Genomic DNA, 20,677 nt, shown 5'->3' on the forward strand with positions numbered 1-20,677 from the left:
AATCTTCTGGTCTGGAATCTTAGTGAATTATTTTTATATAACCGACTCTTTCGGAGTACTTACAGTCATTACAGGAATGTCTACATTTATTTCCTCTTTCAAAATCATTAATTACACAATATTGGTCAGTCTGATTAAAATAATCACCCTTTTTTGCTCACAACTACTTCTGGCTTTCTTCATGACTTAACAGGAAGAAAAAGCCTGGTAATTAGTTTTGCTAGAGCATCAGAAAAATAGTTTGTCAGAAGTGAGCAAACTCCATTTTCTGTAGACAATCCCATTAAGAGTACCCAGCAAAGGCAATCAATGCTAAAAGCAATTCATGACCTCTAATAATCCATTCACATTTTAAGTAAGATTCATTTATTATTACAAGGTCACACCTCGTAACAAGATTCAATCATAAAGACTGAATAGCTACTCAAGGAATGGTTATTTTTATTAATGCTAGTCCACTGGTTATAAAAACATGGTCCATGAATTAGCTTTGAGATCTGATAAAAGGTGACAACAAAAACTAGTTCATAGATTCTATACTATCACCTTCTAATAGTGTCTGCACCAATGTCATACAAATATCTGGGGGTGAGAGGAGGGAGCACAAGCTGCAAAGACTAAGTTACAGGTGTTTTTAGAATCCAAACTACTATGAATAATTTATAACACTGTGCTTTGGTCAGTGATATAAACTATGTACTTAGAAATCTGTATTACTATAAACCCTCTGCAGTAAATTTATCAATGCAACAATAACATTAAAAGGGTCTGAAGAGTGTCAAAAGAACAAGGCTTCCTTAGGTGTTAATAAAAACAGATTTATCCTGTTCCCTTGACAACTCATCCTTATGCTATCAATAATCCAGGAGACAACTGCAGAAGAAAAAACCCTACTCTGATACTCATGGAGTTGGGGCAGGGGTTCATGTTTTGCTTTGTTTTTCAAGTTTAGAAGTGGAAGCTTCCAAGACAATGCCAGTGCTTCAACTAAACACAATATATTTAGCACAGACTTTACACAGAGACTATGGAAAGGAGCTAATCAAGTTCCAATTGTTAGGAAAGGAATCAGGAGAGCAAATGCCACTGTCCTACAGCAGAGGAGAAATATGATGCAAATACCTTGGCAGTGCTTCCACAGTAGCCTGTAGGACAACAGAAGAAAGGAGGCCATCACAGACTCCTTGGAGCAGGAGTCTTTAGACATGCAGATAACTTTACAATTTAAATTCTGCTTTCTTCCATATTCATTGATTGGCTGTGCTCCAAGTCTCATGCTCTTTTACAAATGGCTCCACTTCTTACCCATTCCTCCCACTTAAAGCTAAATGCCTAATGCACAATTTCTACAGCAAAAGAGGCTTGTTCTCAATTGGTATTTCAGCAGCACCACCAAATAAGTGAGGTGAATTAAAAAACATCTTCACAAGATTGATGATTTATCTAAAAGGATTACCAACACGTCCTGAAGACTTTATTTCTTCTGTGACAAAAAATAGCATGTCACTAAACTGGAACAAGCACGCTACAAACTATTTCAGGGTCCCTGAAGAGAAGCAGAGTGGCCAAGAACCGTTTTGGAGCCAACCATCTTTCCTCAGAGACTGAGTAATCACTAGCCTATACAGGAATTACTCCAGTCTACAGAAGAGAAAGCATTCTTCTCATCTTCTCCTTCCCTATGGAGCAGACACACATACAAAAGGTGTGGCAGTTGCTGAATAAGTACCAGAGATACAAAATTCTGTATTTGCTCTTTTTTATAAACAAACATTTTAAACAGTCATTATTACAGCTGAAAAATCCAATCACTACTATCTATGACTAGCTAGCAGATCTTTTTCACTCAAGATTCCTTCCTTTTTATAAACTTCTATCCAAACTAATTTAATCCATGGAAGTCCCCATGAAAAACTCCAACTTAACTGTAGTAGAAACAGCAGAGATGGAGGTGTCATGACATTGATAGGAATTTTGTGATCAAGTTCAGTTGTCACACCCAGAGTGACTGGGGTCACCTTAGCAGGGGCAAGGGGGAAAGAAAAAAAAAAGGAAAAAAATAAACCCACCCACATTATGTTCCTCTTTATATATTGCAGATCTCTAACAGGACAGGAAGAGGACTTTGAAAGGCCTAGAAATTTATCATCTGGAGCTTATTGCATCCAAGAAGTTAAAGAGACATCACCTTCATTCAGCAATGGCATTTAGCATATAAAGGGAATAATGACATCAGCTTCACACCTTGTATTAAATGTGCTTAAGAGCCTAAGTAGATGCAACTGGTTGTTTTCCACTCAGTTACCAAACATGCACAAGATACTGTAAAATAAAGACCACATTGTTCTCTTTATCCCAAAAATTATTTCCAGATCAGAACTACAAACACTGTGGGGATGAGGTGGGGATGTTGGCACTGCTTCAGCTTGCAAATTTTTTTCCTGAGGATGAACTATGGAATTTTTTGCCACAGATTAGGTGGCTATCATAAGATTGGGTTCAAAAAGAGAATAAGCATATCCAAGTAAGCAAAATCCATTAGCCATTCTTAATAGAAACTGCCTAATAAAAACGCAAAAAAAAAAAATGGTGGGAAGCCACAGAACACCGCATGTAATGACATTTTATGGACTGTATTCCCAGCACACATGCCCTGTCCTTCTGTATATCTTTAAGTATTCAGTGCTGGCTACTGTTGTAGGTAGACACTGATCCAGATGTCTGTTTTCATGCTCTCACGAGACATCCCCCCAACAGTTCCAAGTCAGGATAAAATTAGAACTACTGTTCAACCACTCTAATTTAGCTAAAGCATAAGGAGGACCAGTTTCTTCTCTACAACAGTTGTACCCTGGACACCTGTTAATAAAAGCTGCAGAGGAAGGCAAAGTTTAGCTGTAAGTGATTGTTTTCCCCATAAATTATTCTTAAACATATTACTTCACTTGAAGAACAAGCAATTACAGTTAAGATTTATTGATTTCATAATTCCACTTACAGAACTAAATTTAAAATAAACGAACCCCAAGAAAGTTCAGTATTCTATGAAGCGGATGTTTAAATAATCTGACTAGCTGATATTTCTGCACTATTCATAGTGAAAGGATTTGTTAAACTCAAAACGTGAGGTACTATCTTCTGAAAGTAATTCTGAGTCAAACAAGAAGCTGAGATGGTTGCTTCTGGAGAGTGACACTAAAACTGCTGTAAAAAATAGAAAAAAAAGAAGAAGAAAACTTGCTACAGGTGCATCAGTCTGAAAGAAGAGCTGCTGATGTACCTTGATGTATGAGGGCTTGGCTTACCATGGAACTTCAAATCCCATAGATTGTTTCTTTCCAGATACTGTCATTTTGGTAACTTTTGGCACAATTTCAGATTCCATTCTGGCTGACTGGGAATCCCTTGTTTTTCCTAGTAATAGACAAAAAGTAAGTTTGAACTTAAGGTTGTTAGTAACAGGTGTTTATAAAGTTTAACAAATTACATTAACCCAAAGATACCAGTCTGTGATGATGAATTCTCACACTTCAGTGTCTTACTTGGTTATATTACATATTTATTCAAGATAATCTACAGTTATATTTATTGTGAAAATCTCATCTGTATCTCCAAGCACTCACATGACACCTACATCAATCAAGAGCTTTACTCGTAGCAGTTCTGCAGAATGCCAGAAGCATTTCATGCAATATGAGGATGAAGAAACGCTTTGCAGCTGCTCGCTAGCTGATGAAGTTAATTCTTATTTAGAGTTTTTTCTTTTGCCTTTACATTGTTGAGCCTCTAGGCTGTTGTAAGGTAAAAAAATATGTCTACCTCAGGTACTGCTAGCAGCAGCACAAGCTATGTGTGAGCTACTGGGCCTTCCCTGAAACCTAGAAACAGACTTGTCTTACACTAAATTATGGTGAAGAAGCCAAGCAATACCCACACTAGTTAACTTAAAGGTTATTTAGAAATAATTACCAGAGTTGAGTAACTTAACTTTAAAGGTATCAAATTTTACCGTAACTTAAATGAAAACACAATTACAGTAAGGTTCATTCTGAATTTTGTGAAACTAGAGTGCTATTAGTTTCTTGTCAAGCTGTAAAAAAAAAAAAAAAAAAAAAAAAGAAAATTACTCTGGGGAGTTTAAATAAAAGAATTAAACTAGCTCTTTTCTTTCCACAATTCCCTCTTTAATATGTTAGGATCCCTTCTCCTTTCAAGGTGAAAGATTTCCAGTTTTACAGCACGAGTGACAGCAGCTGTACCTTGTGTTCTGAAGGATGTTATACACACAGAAAAGCAAAACAATAACCCAAATTCAGAATTAAACTGCAAGTTTTAAACAATCTTTGCCTACAGATGTATCTGAAAACCAGAAAAATGCCACTACTCTTCCAACAACAGACCAATTTGGATAGTCAGAGTCAAGTGAATACTTTTTTAGAATAACAAGTTAATCTTTTAAGTATTTTAGATTACTACTGTAAGATGAACTGTAGGAGTAATTTGGTCCTACTCATTTAGGTTAACTCTTTATTGCGTTCTAAAGTATGATGGCTACACCTTTAAAACCACAGGATCATACTGTTTTGCAGGTTATATATAAAGTTGCGGTCAAGGCTGCTGAAGATTTCAGGTAAGGAAACAGAATACCACAGACACGTCTATAATGGACAGCATACCAAAAAAGCTGTTGTGAAACTTTTTCTAAACACACTATAGATTGAGACATTCTTATTTAAATGATGACTTGGTCTTCATGTCCTTCGTTTGTCTTATCTGCTGATACTGATTTTACTTATAGGCCACCTGGAGATCTCTGGAAAAATTAGTCTGTATGTGTATTATTAATAGTTGCATACCAAGTACACTGTAAATAAGGAAAAACAGTAAGAGAAATAAAGGCAACAACACATATCATGTTTTACAATAATAAAAAATTATGCAACTGACAAATAGTAAAGATTCAGAATATAAAATTCTCAGATCAGCGGACAAGGACTATGAGTTAAGCACAAAGATTTTTGGTTCATCTTCATGCTCCTACATAGATTACCTATAGCATTTTTTTAAATAAGTAGTTAATTACTTGAGTTACAGTAAAAATTACATTAGTTTTGTTGCCAACTTGGTATGTTTTTTTTCACTTCAATTCTCACTGAACAATTTTCAAGCAGCCATCACCTTCAACTGCCAGTTAAACATGAATGCTTTACATGTCATTTGAAAGCTGAATTGCAGTTAATTATCAGAAAATACCATGTTTGAAATCTGGCTGCTAGGAACCAATAATCACAAAAAACACAATGAAATTGAAATGAGATTAGTTGAAAGAAACCAAGACAACAATTCATATCCTATAACTTGCAAATAACTTGCAGTCTATTAGTAGTATTTGCTACATATAATCCAAAATCAGAAGTCAAAGTTTTTACAAAATACATTATCAATTTAGAAATTAAGCTTCACTCTATACAAATACTGTTGGGATGTCTGACACTGATCTGAAGTTAGATGTGCAAGGATACAAAATACATTCAATGAATCAAGTATTTGACAGAGAAAACACAGAAATCTAAAACTAGAGATTAGTAAACATGAAAAGCTGAAAGAAGATACAAAATAAAATTGCAAGGAGCAGGAGAAAGTAATTGTCCCTTGACAGCACTGGCAGTTTGGGGGATGTTTTTATTTATTTTTATAAAGCACAAATACTTCAGCATAGGTGGAACGAGGAAGGAGACCAGGATCATGTAAAGACAAACCAAACCATAGAACATGCCACCCTGGAATGGTGGCATTCAAACAGATGCAAAGACAATGCAAGAATTATTAGTAACACTACTGACAGAAGCGTCAAATATAATTTTCTGACTTCAACGTTTTCGTAACCAAATGCAATAAAATCAAGCAGCAATTTGAGCTAAGGACCAAGTCTGTCTTTTGTACACTGCAGGCACCATTAGAGATTAATAATTATGGGCCTCATTACAAAGGACACAAGGCCAAGAAAGGAGAATATACTATCTAATCTATAGGGCTTCGGAGAAAACTGCATGATAAATTCTTATCTGCTTTAGCAGGCAAAGCAAGAGCTATTTAGCACTTAACAGATCATATGTAAATCCTTAAAGTGCACCTTGGAACTAAAAGGAAGTCAATGCACAATGCTGATACAATTCTTAAAAGAAACACTTCTTAATCAACAAGCAGAGTATCCTATGGCAAGTGAAGTGCACTGCAAGCCTGGAAAAAGTATAGCAGCAGTAAACCAAATCTGATTAGGACAAGAGCAGCTGTGAGGAAAATCCACCTCTGAAGGGAAAGAATATAAAGGATATATAACTTTTGCCAAGAAAGGCTTCATAAACATTCTTCATGCCTACTGCCATTTAGACATTCTTAAACAGACACCTAAGTAATTCAATGACATTTCCTAGATCAAGAGTACACATAAAATAAAAACAAAGACAGGTACATCTTGCACAAACTTCTAAACAAGCCCCAATACCCCCTTGCTACATTCCACTACTCTACCATTGCAACAAAGCAAAAATAAGAGCGGATCACATGCAAGTATATGCACCGATTGGCCTGTGGTGTCAAACTGCAGAGCAAGAGATGTTACTGAAAAGGACGCTCCATAAAAATTCTGGCAATTCACTAATAACAGTAAGAAAATTAAAGAAATTTTCCTTCCATGAAAACAGAAAGTATACGTTCATCAATTAGAAAAACATAAAGGCTTGTCAGCACAATAGTTCTCACAAATCAGAATGTTTAAAAAACAAAACTTCTAGCCTATTTTAAGCAAAGTAGTTTTCAGACAGATAGTTGGTATTCAGACTGCATTGACATCAGAGTATCTACACTAAAGCTTAGTGTAGCTATGAGCCAAACACTGACAAAACAAAACACACACTGATATACTTTGTCTCAGTATCAAGTTAAGAGCATAACTCCAAAGGGAACATAGAGAGACCTGCACTGACATTACTCCAGCACAACTACAGCAGTGGTGTCAAATGTGACAACTTGACACTCAAAGCTCTCCTCCCTTTATTATTCTTCTCTTTGCTTTTACCTTCCCTGTGACTGCCTTTCAGTCTTCTGACTGAAAAGCCTTTAGATTTGGTCAAAAAGTATTACTAATGAAACTTGCCATAACTTCAAAATTATTAAAAATCCAACCCCAAAATCTCATGGTACAATAAAGTATTTGCAGACCAATACGCAGGACGAAGACACATACATGCAGGAAGCAAGTAAAACATAGGGACAAGTCTTTAAAAATGAAAACAGTCTCTCTGGGTGTTCAAGCTGGAATAGCAAAGTGTATGGATAGAGTCAATCATATTCCTTTACCATAAGCAACTCCCTAGATTTTGGATTTCCTTTGTAAAAATGGTTGTAAGGATTACCTGTAAAAGATTTACACAAATCAAAATATTATTTTGGCTTCTTTATCATATGTAACAGGATTGAGAAGTTCTTTTTCCAGCTTTTGTTTGTTTGTATACTTACACTGAAATTAACAGGAAGATAAAAATTGGTGTTTTCTCTAATTCTGTTGAAGGTTTGGAAGTTATGTTCCAGTACTTGGAAAAGTTGATTGTCAGTCCAGTCTGCTCCCAGGTAGTGTAGAGGTGCATAAAAACAACAGGAGTCTGCTAAACAACCACCATCTCAGGTAAGGAATGTTGATAGCAAGCGACACAGGGGTATTGGTATATTTGGAGAAATGCACACTAGCACACTGGGTATGTAAATGTGCACTGGCTTCGTTCAGACGGCCATACCTTTTCAACAATAGAAACAAAATGCCACTGTTTTCGATTCCTATACACAGAGACTTCTCCTCCCAATTTGTCTTTCCCTCATCAAATTGTACAACGGCACTAAAGCTTTAAGTTCAACTATACCATTGCACAGAGAAGCCTGCTTCTGATGAGATGAACCAGAATTTTTATTATGCCTGAATTCAGTTTGAAAAATAAGAAAGGAAGAACGTCAACATGTTAGGCATGTCTTGAGTCCGTGCTTTTTCAGATGGCAATCCCATTTAAATAAATCCATGTCTACTCGCCGCCAGTCACCCATCTGCAGTTAAAAAAAATACCTTGGGGTTTTGGTTGTTTTGTGGTTTTTTTAAACATTATTTCAGCAATTCTGTTTCAGTATCTTTCTTAACAGCCACATTGCTACAACTGGGAGGGCAGTAAAGTACCAAGAGGATAGGCCGGGGGAAAAAAAAGCCTATCAAAAGAAGGTGCACACACAAAACAGCTATTAGCAGTGTATCAGCATTGGTAAAGGAGTGCACCTCCAAGGGAATTATGTGCTAATTAACTGTGGCCAGATTGCAGCTTCTTTTTCTTTAAAGCTTTAAGTTATTTACATGCTTTTGAAATTTTTACTTTAGTTTAGATTGATTCTTCTATTTTCAGAAGTGGTATGAGCACTTAAAGAAGGAGGCTGCATAGTATTTTAATTTTGAAAGGCACTGGGGAATCTAGATGCTATTAACACCTAATAGACAGAATTAATCTACTTAAGCAGGTCCTCCTAGCGCTGCCTAAACCAGCGCTGCCATGGAAAAATATAACGTGACACCATGCCTTCTGATCTAGAAGATACGGTTTGCATCCTTTACTGTACTACAGACTTTCTATATAACCACAAGCAAGCCACTTACACCTTTGTCTACCAATTATACAGCAACAGCCACCAATTGCATAAAAGAAAGACAGTGCCCTGGTTTTGTGCACCATGTCACAAGCTCCTTCCAAGTCTGTTTTGTGACTCACTGATTAAAAAAAAAATAATTTTTTTGCATACACTACTGGCAGTGCAACTATTGACTGTATTAGTAACAATAGAAGCACAGACAAGACACAGTTCTGTCTGAAAAACAGATTTAGTAACTGAGGCCTCTATCAAGATAACATTTCCCTTCCTATATGCTGTGCTATAATTTAAAACTGTTTTTAAGACCCTACAATTGTGAAAATATTCCAAATATGGACTAAACGAGACAACCAGATGCAGAGATGCCAGCCAGATTACATACAATTTCATGCTCAAAAACATGTATCACCTATTTGCCCACATGTATGTGGGTTTATATTAACTTCTAATACATCCATTCATCATTGTAATCAGCTGTTTCAAAATGTTGACTCTAACATATCCCAGATGACAAATTTCAAACTATTTATATCCTTCTATTTATTTGCGAGCTCCTTCCCTTTTAATCAAACCTTTCATTTGCCTTAAAAGCAGTAGAATTGTATTTTTCTCCCTTCAAATTTCATAGCACATAGGAAAAAGAATCACATAAGGAAATATAAAAAATTATGAAATTGAAGAGATACACTACTGAAAATATATTTTTTTAATAATTCGACTCAATTATTTGACGCTCAAATTTTACAAAATGCTGCACATGGCAACAACCTGCAGCGCAGTTTAGTTAAGCCAGCCACAGAGCACACTGGATCTTTGGTGGCAGTGGTACTTGGTATTATCAAAACATCACAGTGCTGGGAATAATATAAGTAGTCTAGGACACTCAACCATGTCCTACCAGTACATAACACAATCACTGAACTTAGAACAGATTTCCTAAATTTACACAGTTTCCTAACCTTTAAAACATTCTGCCTGCATATAATTTGCCGTGCACTCATCCCTATAGCCTGGCACTTAAATTTGTTTGGATGTAACAGATCAGTGACAAAGTCTGCTGCACATGTGAGAAGTGAGTTCAACATTCAGGAATCCTTTCTTATGTAAATATGTAAAGCAATAAAGGATAATTAGGAAAGGAAAAATTAAATTATTTAGAAAAGTCTCTCTCATTCTTCCGTGATCCTAGAAACATCAGTAGCCCTCCAAGGAGCACCTCTGAGAGCAAAGAGACCACCTAGCTCTAAAAAAAAGTCACATCTGAAAACATTTCAAAGTAAAATGTTACTCTAGTATTTAAATTACACCCCTTCAAAATACTCCTTTTTTAGGAAAATGCATGACATTATACTACTATGAACCACAATATACAAATGGATGTTACCAAACATCCACAGCACTTACAAAAATAACACAACAGTCCAAAATAATAGAAAAGGCAAATTGCTAAGTCACCTCCCAGTGCTGAGAGACAGCCATTCTAAAGATACTACTGAAAACAATTCTCCAAACAAGAACACTGAACTTTTTCTTTTTAAATAAAGGTTATTTCCTAATAGAAACCACAGGCAGGGGTTTTCCAGGTAACTTCGTCTTGTTGTTATAACTATTACATTTGCTGCAAAGTTTCAGATGGTGAACATGAATTTTTTTTTTTTCCATGAAACTGGGAGTAGGCATTTTCACTGAAAAATGCTGAAAATAAAAATGTCTTCTTGCACCTGACTACAAGAATTTTTTGTTTTGTTTTTAAGGTCTGATACAGAAGGAGGGAGGAGGGATACGCAGGAATATCGCTCAGTAGCCTGCTGTATCTCCAACATGGGCCAGCTCTCTGTGGCCCACAACACAAACAGCACAACTTGCTACCCCAAGACTGAAGTTCCAGAAACAGTTTTAACGACTTAAGTTGTTGGCTTAAGTTTGAACAACTAAATCCCCAAAGTACTTCATCAACATTCAATACGTAGCTGCTGTGGCTATTTTTGATGAGGCTGGACTCGGTTGTGTCACCTGAGAGCAAATCCTACCTTTCCTGTGGTCTCTGTAGTTTCCTAACACATCAGTAAACTGGAGGCATCAATCTGCCTGGGATAATCATAAAGTAAACAAAACTGGGGGGCAAGAGAAAAAAAAAAAAGTATAGTGAGCACCAGCAAGCAGCAAGACAAGCAGATTATCAAGGACAGAAAAATTTGACCATATTAGTTAACAACCTAACTTGGGTAAAAACTGTGTGTAAGGATGGGGAGAAAACAAGAGGCCGCACACTCAGTGACAAGTTACATGCAGAGCTAAACATGAACAAAGGAAGCAGAAAAGGATCAGAACTGAAAATTAACACAAACTATGGGTGGAAAAAAGTGACCGTGAAAAAGAATCACAGCCAATGACTGGAAAATAGGTGGGAAACTGGGAATGGTTAGGTAAGGGGTTTGCAATGATAAAGTGGAAATAATGCAACTGCAATGAAAAACTTGGAATGACATGAGGAAATGCTGTGTTTAGGATACAAACAGGAATTAAACAAAAAAATCTGAACATGACTAAACAAATTAGAGGACGAGAAGGACACAGACACTGACATTAGACCAGGTGGAAGTGGATGGGGTGGAATGTGTTATAACAAGGCAATAACACATTTTCTTTCCTGCCTGGAACTTCGCCAAAGTTTATGGAGTCTCACCATTTCTCTTGCCATCAACACTTCCTTACTGACTGAAGCCAAATGATACAGAATACAGTAGTCCAGTACTGCTGCAGGCCATCAGGACTTACTCAACTCCATGTATTCGAATACTCAAACAGCACAAAACTAATGTTACCTATTAAAGATATTTTTTCTTTCTGACTCTTTATTGCAATCATTCCACTGAACGGTGTTCATTTAATTTAGAGTATCTGATGTCCCACAGAAACCCAATGTCTCAGAGAACAGTATAATACATATTTTTATATAAAACATTACTGACCTCTAAACCACTGAATGTTCACAGTTGTAATAGCAAATTAAACTTGCATGTCTCAATACCTGGATGCTTAATACGACACTCCAATCAGCATCTCTAAGAAGTTATGTTTAAGCAACACATGTCAACAAAGGAACGCATAGTTCAGTTCTATAGGCAGACCATTGGTATGGTCTTTCCAAAAACCCAGATAATTGGTCTGGTTTACATTCACAGTTAATATATTAGTTAATATATTATATTATTTACTCACTGGAGTAAAACTCTCAAGATTTCCAGTTTCACTAAGCCAACACCTCCCGTGTAAAAGAACGGAGATCTGCTACACAGAAAGGCGGACTGGGGGGGGGGGGGAGTTGTCTCTTTTCTTCTAGAGATTACACAAACATCAGCTGCCTCCTTTTGATGTTTCTGATACGTAAACACGTAAAGGTCCAATAGGAATTCACAACAATCAAAACAGCAACTTGCTCATCCGTCAAGTTTTTTAAAAGAATGTCCCTGCGGTATTTCTCATGCCTACAGCTTACAGTTAAATGGACTAAAATCCAGTCTTTCACATAATCGTAACTCCGTACAACTCATCCTGTAACTACTGAAACCTTATTTGTGGGAGGTGTATTGCTTTGCACTCTAGCAATGCCAACGATGCCCCTTCTCAGTCCGTAACTGAGCCTACGATCTGCTGTAAGAATAATTTATTAGAGATTTGCAGTTGTTCTATAACAGCACCTTTACTCTCCCACACATACACAACCGTAAGTCGTTGGTGGTGTTTTCTAATTCAACGAATTTTTCTTAAATGACTGTGAATTGTCTTTCACTGAGATTTAGAAAAAGCTCGGTCTGATATTTCTGAAGTGCAACTTCCTACCATAAATGGTCACATAAAAAGCAGAGTCAGCACTATGGGCAGGATAACCCTAAAAAGATATCCCCTTTAGCCAGTCACTTAACTGAACAGAATACACAGAGTCCATGCAAATTACCAGAATTTCTGTTAAAACCTTAGCCCCAAATGAGTATGTAAAACTGAAAGTACAATATGTACATTCTATTACAATTATATTGAATTTCCAAAAATAACAGACAGCAATTTCAGGTTTAATTCTTAACTAATATTATAATGCCAGAGGATGGTGCTATTTGCCTGCACATCATCCAGGTAATTCAGAAACAACATCATGCCTTTTACACGTTGATGTTATCTACACAAGTACGTTCCTGTTGATTGTATTGCAGGAGTGCAAGGCATTTTACAAAAGAAAGCTTTCCTCATCCACAACTTCTATTTAGGCACCAAAATTACTTCAGCATGAAAGTTTAAATATAAAAAGAATAGCGAACAAGAAAAGCATACCAGCAAACTGATAGTATATAAAAAATAAAATCATCTTACATCTATTCAACTCTTCGACAACCATTCTGCAAACTTTCTCCAGAAACTCAATGAGGTGGCCTTCTAAAGTTGCAGAAGAAAAAATGTATTTACTAGTCTTGCACAATTAAGTATGCTGAAGCTGCAAGTATTTTCAGCATTTATAAGTTCCAGAAAATTGTATTTTGCAAACGTTTAGTGTAGCAAGAATTTCAAGGTAAGATTAACTAAAACCTTATTTAATTTAATTTAGGTTCTCTAAATTCTCAACTCTCCCACTCTGCTGGTGACATTACCACCACACTAGAGGTCAGAGAGCTGACTTACCTGTGGGAGAATGAATCGATTTTTTTCTTTAAAAGTCAGTCAAATTTTTAAGTTTTTACTTGTCCACACATTCACTTTTTTATTTCTCTGCAAAGTTCACCCTGTATAATAAAAATATATTTACTTGATGCCCCTCCATGACTTCAGGGATGGCAGTGCAGATTGCAATGTTGCTGCATAGGGCACATTGCAGAGTAGAAGGTTTGTGGCTTCAGAGGACCAAAAGAATAACCTAATCAGATACCAAGAATTTATTAGCTATTGAAAAAAGCAGTTTAGGGACTTACGTAAGACATGATTTCAAAGAATCAGAAATGTTCAACAGATTTGAGTACTGTTTAAAAGAAAAGAAAAAAAAAATCAAGGTCCAGCAGTACAACAATTATTGAAAACACTACATACACACACACACACACTCCTTACTGTAAATTGAAACACAAATATATTTAATAACAAAAAATAGAAATTGTTCATGAGTACAAGGGAGACAGAATCATTGACTGACACTGACTTTTGCACTTCTGCTTGCAAGGTTATGGTAATTCAATAGCAAATCCTCAGAGATGTCCCTTTTAGTTTGTGGGGGTTTTTCCTTAAAAAGACAAAAGATAAACATACTCTACTTACATATTTTACAAAAAGTCAGCCAAAGACTCCAATTTGGAAAGCTTTACCTATAATGAAGATGAAAGGAAATGACAGTGTGCATTAGAATTTCATTAAAGGTAAAGGCAGTAGGAATGGTGGCATGGGATTGCCAACAGAAATGGGACTGAAAAGATGGAAGCTGTGGAACAGGTCGTATTTCAAGGGGTTTTACTTTGCATCATGACAAAACTGACTTCTTGATCATCCTCACCATGCTCACCACCTCCTACTCAATAGAAATGTAGACATCTTCCCAAGCCAGTAGTTAGGGCACTTCTATGGGATCTGGTAATACTAGGTACAAACTCCTTACTATAACCGACAGAATCTGCAGATGACATGTGTATCATCCGCAGTTTTGGGGGGGCTTTTTTGCACTTTGGCAAGCTACAACTTCCAATTAAAAATTATTACACTATAGACTATTAATCAGCTTTGGGTGTGAGCCTCAGTTGAAAACCAACCATCTTTGTGTGGGATGTTCAGTATTTGTTCATATATGGCACTCAAAGCAGACCAATCTCGCATTTTTGGCATAAATACTTAAGTGCTAGTTAAATTCTACAGACTTGAACGCAACAAGAACTGCTTCAGGACACTGCTCTGCTTCCATTAAGACAGAAAATTGCTACTGTAGAAAAAGATACTAAGGTACAAAGATGAATAAAGTTAAAGAACTTTTTCTACATGAACCATAAATATTCTTACCAAAAACAGCATGGCAAAGAGTACAGCAACTCTCTATATTGAAAACTACAATTAAATACAAGAACAGAAAGTCGTTGCTGACAAAAAACCCTATAATGCAGTGAAAACTATTGTGCTATTCTAAATCCTAAAATAAAGATCATTAAAAGATATTATTTTGACCAAACAAATTAGACATAGTCACTTTCCGAATTGGCGGGTGTTTCTCAACCATGAGCAATTTTAATAAATTGAGAAAACCAACAAGAAAAAAGCTGACAGCATTCACCAGAATGGAAATAATGATGCTGGAAGGAAGGCTCCAATGAAGATGAAACCAGTAAAACACAAGACTGACATTCTACAAGCTTGCCTGCTTTGCAGAAATGATTGCATTCTATGCAAGGCCTCCGGCTCAGACAATAAGCAACGCCTTTTACTCTGGGAGGAAAAAAGCTTCCAAAGGAACGAGAATAAGCAGTGAAATAGGAACTAGCATGTTACACATAACAGGTGCTCTCACTTTTTAAGGTAGTCTAGCAGAACAGTGTCTGCCGTGTGCCCCTAAGACAATGGGAATTTTTTTCAGAGCAAGTGTTTGTAGCTGTGCACAAGGATGCCTTAAGATAAGTAGCTAGCCATTGTAAATAAAATTTTTAAAGAAAAAACAAGATGTCTGCTCACATGAATTAATAATACAGCTGATAGAATGATGCAAAAAGTACCTATGACAGCTGATGAGCCCAAAATATAGAACTTCCAGACCTAGCAGCTGATAAGCCCCTGATTACAAAAGACCTAGGACAGAGTAGGGTATTTTACAAGGGTTTACAGAACAGCATAGCTCAAAGGTACTGTAACTTGAAAATCCTGCCTCTTTTGCTATTCCAACCAGTCTCTTAATACCCAAAACTTAAGAAGCTACTGGAAATGTATAACCTTGTAAAAAGTTAAATACATTAATTGAGTTTATTTTAAAAAGCTGTGAATCGTAAACAGTTTAATACATACATTTAAAAGCCACTTGAGCAATTACTTTGAAGAGAAAAAAGGTTAAAAATGTTCACATTTTTACCATTTTTAATGCATGAGAAAGAATAAATATTAAGAAAGGACAAGTTGGAAACAAAAGGCATTAAAAATGCATTCTTCTCCTTTGCACATGTAAATTAGGTAAAGTTAAACATTTCACACAATCTGTTCAAAGGAAATTTGCTGAGTGAACATACACCTTTTATAGTACTCGTTTTACTAGGACTAAATATAAAATAACAAAGCAAAACACATACACTTATCAAAACCAAACAAAATAATTAACAAGGTGCTGTTTTTCCTTTGTTTTCCCTCCAAATTAGAGACTAATATTGATCAAGTACCTGCTCTTCCCCTCCTTAACTGTTCCAAGATTTCAGACTGAAGGGTGGTGTTTTATGCCATTAGTTAAATTTTCCACTATTCCTCAACTACAACATATTAAGTAGCTTTTTAAAAAAAAATTAACTGCAGGATCACAAGTCTTCAATAAAGATTTCAGAAATGCTACTTAAAGTTTTAACACATTTTCTTACATCCAATTCAGCCTAAGGTAATTAAAGAGAAATGAGATTTATAAATTATTTCTATGTAGATGGGACAGTTTAAGTATTCTGTAGACATTCAACGTCAATTTTAAAAAGATAACGCCAGGAGAAAACACTTAAGATTTCCTCCTTCTAGCTGAATTTTGTTTTCAGTGTGTTCTTACATCATGAAACCAAAGCCTGTAGGTGCACCATCAAACAAGACCCTTCTACATGTTCACAACCTACCAATTCAACACTAAAGATTACATTTTACAGTGTGCTATTATTTTGCAGTGTGTTCTCCATATTTTTTATATTAGATACCACTTACAATCAGAACACCTTCCCATCATCATCCAGAGTCTTAATCTTCTCCTTAAGGCTATTTTCCACTCATGGTGGAACATCAGAAGAGAAACAAAGGGAAATGAGGCTTAAAGTCTGGTCACATTCTCATCTACCAGTTTTTGGTACTATGTCCATAACAATGGAGATTATGAAGATGTGTTACTCCACGTGTGACTGCTCTCTACTGGAAGAGACTTTGGTCACAATTGTTCTAGAGAACCAGCATTTTATTCTACCTTACTATTGGGATTCAAAGCTCAGCTTTTCTGCTACAGCTAGGTCTTGCTGCTATGCTTTCCAGATACTCGTATGCTGTAAAGGACTTTTTTCTGTGTGTACCTCCTAAACTTGAGCAACTCCTGCCATCTGGAAAAAAGAAAGATTACAACCTCAGTTTTGTCCTCAGTGCTACACAGAGGAAAGTTCAATAGATTACACACAAACCTACCCAACAGCAGCTATCTTTTGGTAAAGACAAATAATAACTAAATACATCAATAGAAGAGGATGACTACATTCTTCTCCAAGCACAGCTTGAGATGCAAGCTGTTGGATAAAGCAGTTTGAAACTACTAAGGCGTACTTTACTGCCACGTAATTTTCTTCCAGTTCATTTCTGAAAAATCTTCTGTTTGTCTTCTCTGTAATATCAACAGGCTTCAACATGTACTTTTGCTGCTTCCTTTAATTCCAATTGAAGGTACCCTGCTCATGTCCTAAATAAATAGAATTAGTGTGCCACACTGCTATCTTGCCCTGTTCATAAATAGAGTACATTTGATGAAGGGCAGAAATGCAGAGGAAGCAATGGTTATTAAAAAATATAAAGAAAAGCTTTAGTGTTCTTTGTTATTTAAATGTGTCAGTAGCAACACATTTAAAGACAAAGAATCTTTGAAACCTAGGTGAGAAACTGCTGAAGATCTCTGAATCTAACTTGCAAAACAAACTCAAGCTGCATCAATGCAGTAGGCTGATCAACTGTACTGAATTTATCTACAGTCCAGAACTTCCGCAGTATTAAAAACAAAATATTAGCAGAAAAAAAAAGGCAAACAAGTTCACGCATCTGTTACTACAATTTGATAGAGAAAGCTTAAGCTATCTGAAAAGCCACAAAGACAATTTTCCTGGATCACCTCTGTACACTACACTGTTTGTACAAACACTTATTTTGCAGTGTGCTCTATTTTTTATATTAGACACCACTTACAATCAGAACATCTTCCCATCATCATCCAGAATCTTACTCTTTTCCTTAAGGCTATTTTCCACTCATGGTGAAAAATCAGAAGAGAAACTATTATACAGTAGAAAGATGTCATTCCATAAGAAACACGTTATGGGTGCTACCTGTAACAATGGACATTATTAGAGATTTAGTGAATCTAATATTAATTAGATGATTAAGCTGCCAGTAGGGCTTTTCAGTAGGTAACTGATATAAAATCCTACTGTTAAGCTCTAATTGTATTTATCAGGGAAACAGTTGCAAGGAGAAGCGCAGATGGTTAAGCTGAAGCAAGCAACGTAAAAGCAAGCTACTGGGTGTACATAGCAACATACATTTGAGAAGCACAAAATACATTAAAAAAATAAATCTGTTCTGCATTAAAAGTTAGGAAAAGTGTCTAAAAATTGCCACACCCTTCAGTGTAAGGAATGTATTCACTTACATAGTTCAGTTTTCCCTTTTTAATTGCAGCATGTTTTACATTATCTGCATTACTTATCTACACTTGCAATATTTATGCATATTATTACTCTGAAAATTTCTTTATTCCACATTTTCCTATGAACTCCTCTGGTACCAGCCAAACATATCTGAATTCCAGAGTTAGCAAAGATGAACTTGTTTAATTAAGTCTAGAAAAAAATGGAGACTGAACATCGCCATAATCTGAATAAGGGAGACCTACATTTGGAAAATAACCACCTATGTACAGATGTGATATGAAACATAGCACTGGAGGCTCTATTCCTCATTGCTGAAATCAGTCAGACACATGAACTTATTTATAAAAAGCTGCATATCTGAGTTTAGAAGAAAAACTGAATATAGTAAAATATAACCTGTAGTTTTAAATAAGTTTTGCAAATTTATCAGATGCAAATGAATGCCAGGAAAAGTTCATTTGCCAATCTGAAGCACTGCATTTCACTCTATCATGACGTTAGAGAGGAGCTTGCAGGGACTCAAGTTCATTGCTTAATGTTTTCCCCTTCCTTGATGCAGTGAGAGAAGTTAAGACACTTCACATGTACAGCGGTAGCTGCAAGCACACAGATAGCATCCACAACCTTACAGTAGTTTGTTCACATACATATGTTACCAGAAAAATAGCATTAAAAGCATACAATTCCAATCACATTTTTGCCTTGAAAAATGTTTACTTAAAATCTTTAAGTGGCACTCTTCCTCCTTTTTCCAACTTAAGCATTCAGTAGCACTTGTATACGCAGTTTCACCATCCTGCCTAGTTGACAAGCAAAGTTAGTCATTTTCCTGTTTATGCGGGTCAGCAACAAGGAAGAGGAAAACATTGAAAATAGGAAAATGTGATTCTAAAACCACAAAAAGTGGTAACAAGGGCTCAAACAAGGAACACCCAAAACAACTTCAACTCATATTTTGGAATTATTTAGATATAAAATTTCCATTTAGGCTGAGCTTTTATATGCAGTAAAGATATGGAAGAAGACTTGAATCAACAACCTGTCAAAGCTCTTCCATGTCTCTGCCAATTGGGCATCACAGCTTCTGGAGACGCAGGTATTTCCCATATTTAAGTTACCTAGTTTTCCAAGCTTTTGCCATTTTAAGCAGGAACTTCTACCAGGGATTCTGACAGTAAACTCATGAGTGAAGTTTAATGGCCATTTCAACTGTCACAAGTATAAACAGAAGGGAGGAACATGGTACCTTAAGCATTTGTAACTATCCTCTCTGATAACTGAAATGTTAGTTTTATGAAAGAACATAGAAGCTGAGATGATGAAAAACAGATAATACTTTGTCACCTAAGAACAAAACAGTTCAGGTGCAAACAGAGGTACACAAGTAGTGGGTGGGTGGCATTTCTGTGGGTACGTATGGGGCATGATACCTCACACTATGCAACTAATACATTTTATAACAATACTGAAACACAGAATAAAAAAAAACCCAAGTATGATACTGCAGAAACATATCCAGAAGACAGCACAGAGGTAAAGTAGGTATTGATAAAGCAAATTTTACAGGAAAGAAACAATAGTATTTCTAGTGAAGGACACCTAGCATAAACAGACATTATAAAGTAATTTTGCAATTTAAGCTCGCATTTTTACACCTTCCTGGCTTTTACCTTTTAACTTCATTTCTGAATTTTTACATATGTTTCCTATTAGCATTCAAGCTCCTTTTCATCAGTAACTGATATATTTTAAATGGTTTCTTTTCCTCCCACAATTCTGGATTTGATATGCCGATACCTCTAACGTTTAGATGTCTTCGTAGTTTCTAGAGCTGAATGCATTGGTTTACAAGAGTGAACTACTACTGCTCAGCCTTGTCAACAGCATTGCTTTGAGTACTCAAGGGGAAACTTCAGGTAGAACTTAAAATTCTGAAATTGATATATAACAGCACTACAGCAGCAATCATGCATCCTTAAAACTTAACGGGATTAAAAAAAAAAAAATGTGACTCCAACCATACCTTCCTGGCACTCCAGCAATCACATCTGAGAACTTAGTGAATTCTTCACTTTACCTTCTAAAGACACAAAGAAAACCAACTGATTGATGATCTTTACCATGACCTGGAGGGACTGAGATAGAAGGCCACAGTAAGAACAAGTGGAGCTACTGTTTCCCCAGGATCTCTGGGTCTTCAGGAATCTCAGAGTTCTAAAAAGGACACAATCAATTTTAGTTTTGTCTAAGCTCTCTCAGCTTCCAAGCAACACACTCAATTTTCATACACGATATAGTCAACTATGAAAATTATTGGCTTTGTATTGGTTTACACTGTCTGAAAAAAAGTAAACCAAACTATCATTAAAGGACCATAAAAGAAAACTCAGAAAAAGCCT

The 20,677-nt window shown here is 36.1% G+C and overlaps 1 protein-coding gene across 5 annotated transcripts in view; it reads right to left on the reverse strand.

The window, feature by feature from the left end:
- HBS1L (HBS1 like translational GTPase) overlaps positions 1-20,677 on the reverse strand; it is a 62,709-nt gene that overhangs the window by 24,116 nt on the left and 17,916 nt on the right. For 4 of the 5 annotated variants that reach the window (XM_054822905.1, XM_054822903.1, XM_054822904.1 and 1 more), the window contains exon 5: positions 3,306-3,414. In XM_054822905.1, coding sequence (XP_054678880.1) covers positions 3,306-3,414 — 109 coding nt within the window. Of the gene's footprint in view, positions 1-3,305; positions 3,415-13,050; positions 13,073-20,677 lie in introns of those variants that run through there. The other variant, XM_054822909.1, reaches the window with a different exon arrangement.

Source organism: Grus americana, chromosome 3, assembly GCF_028858705.1.
Source record: "Grus americana isolate bGruAme1 chromosome 3, bGruAme1.mat, whole genome shotgun sequence".
NCBI classification, from domain to species: Eukaryota; Metazoa; Chordata; class Aves; order Gruiformes; family Gruidae; genus Grus; species Grus americana.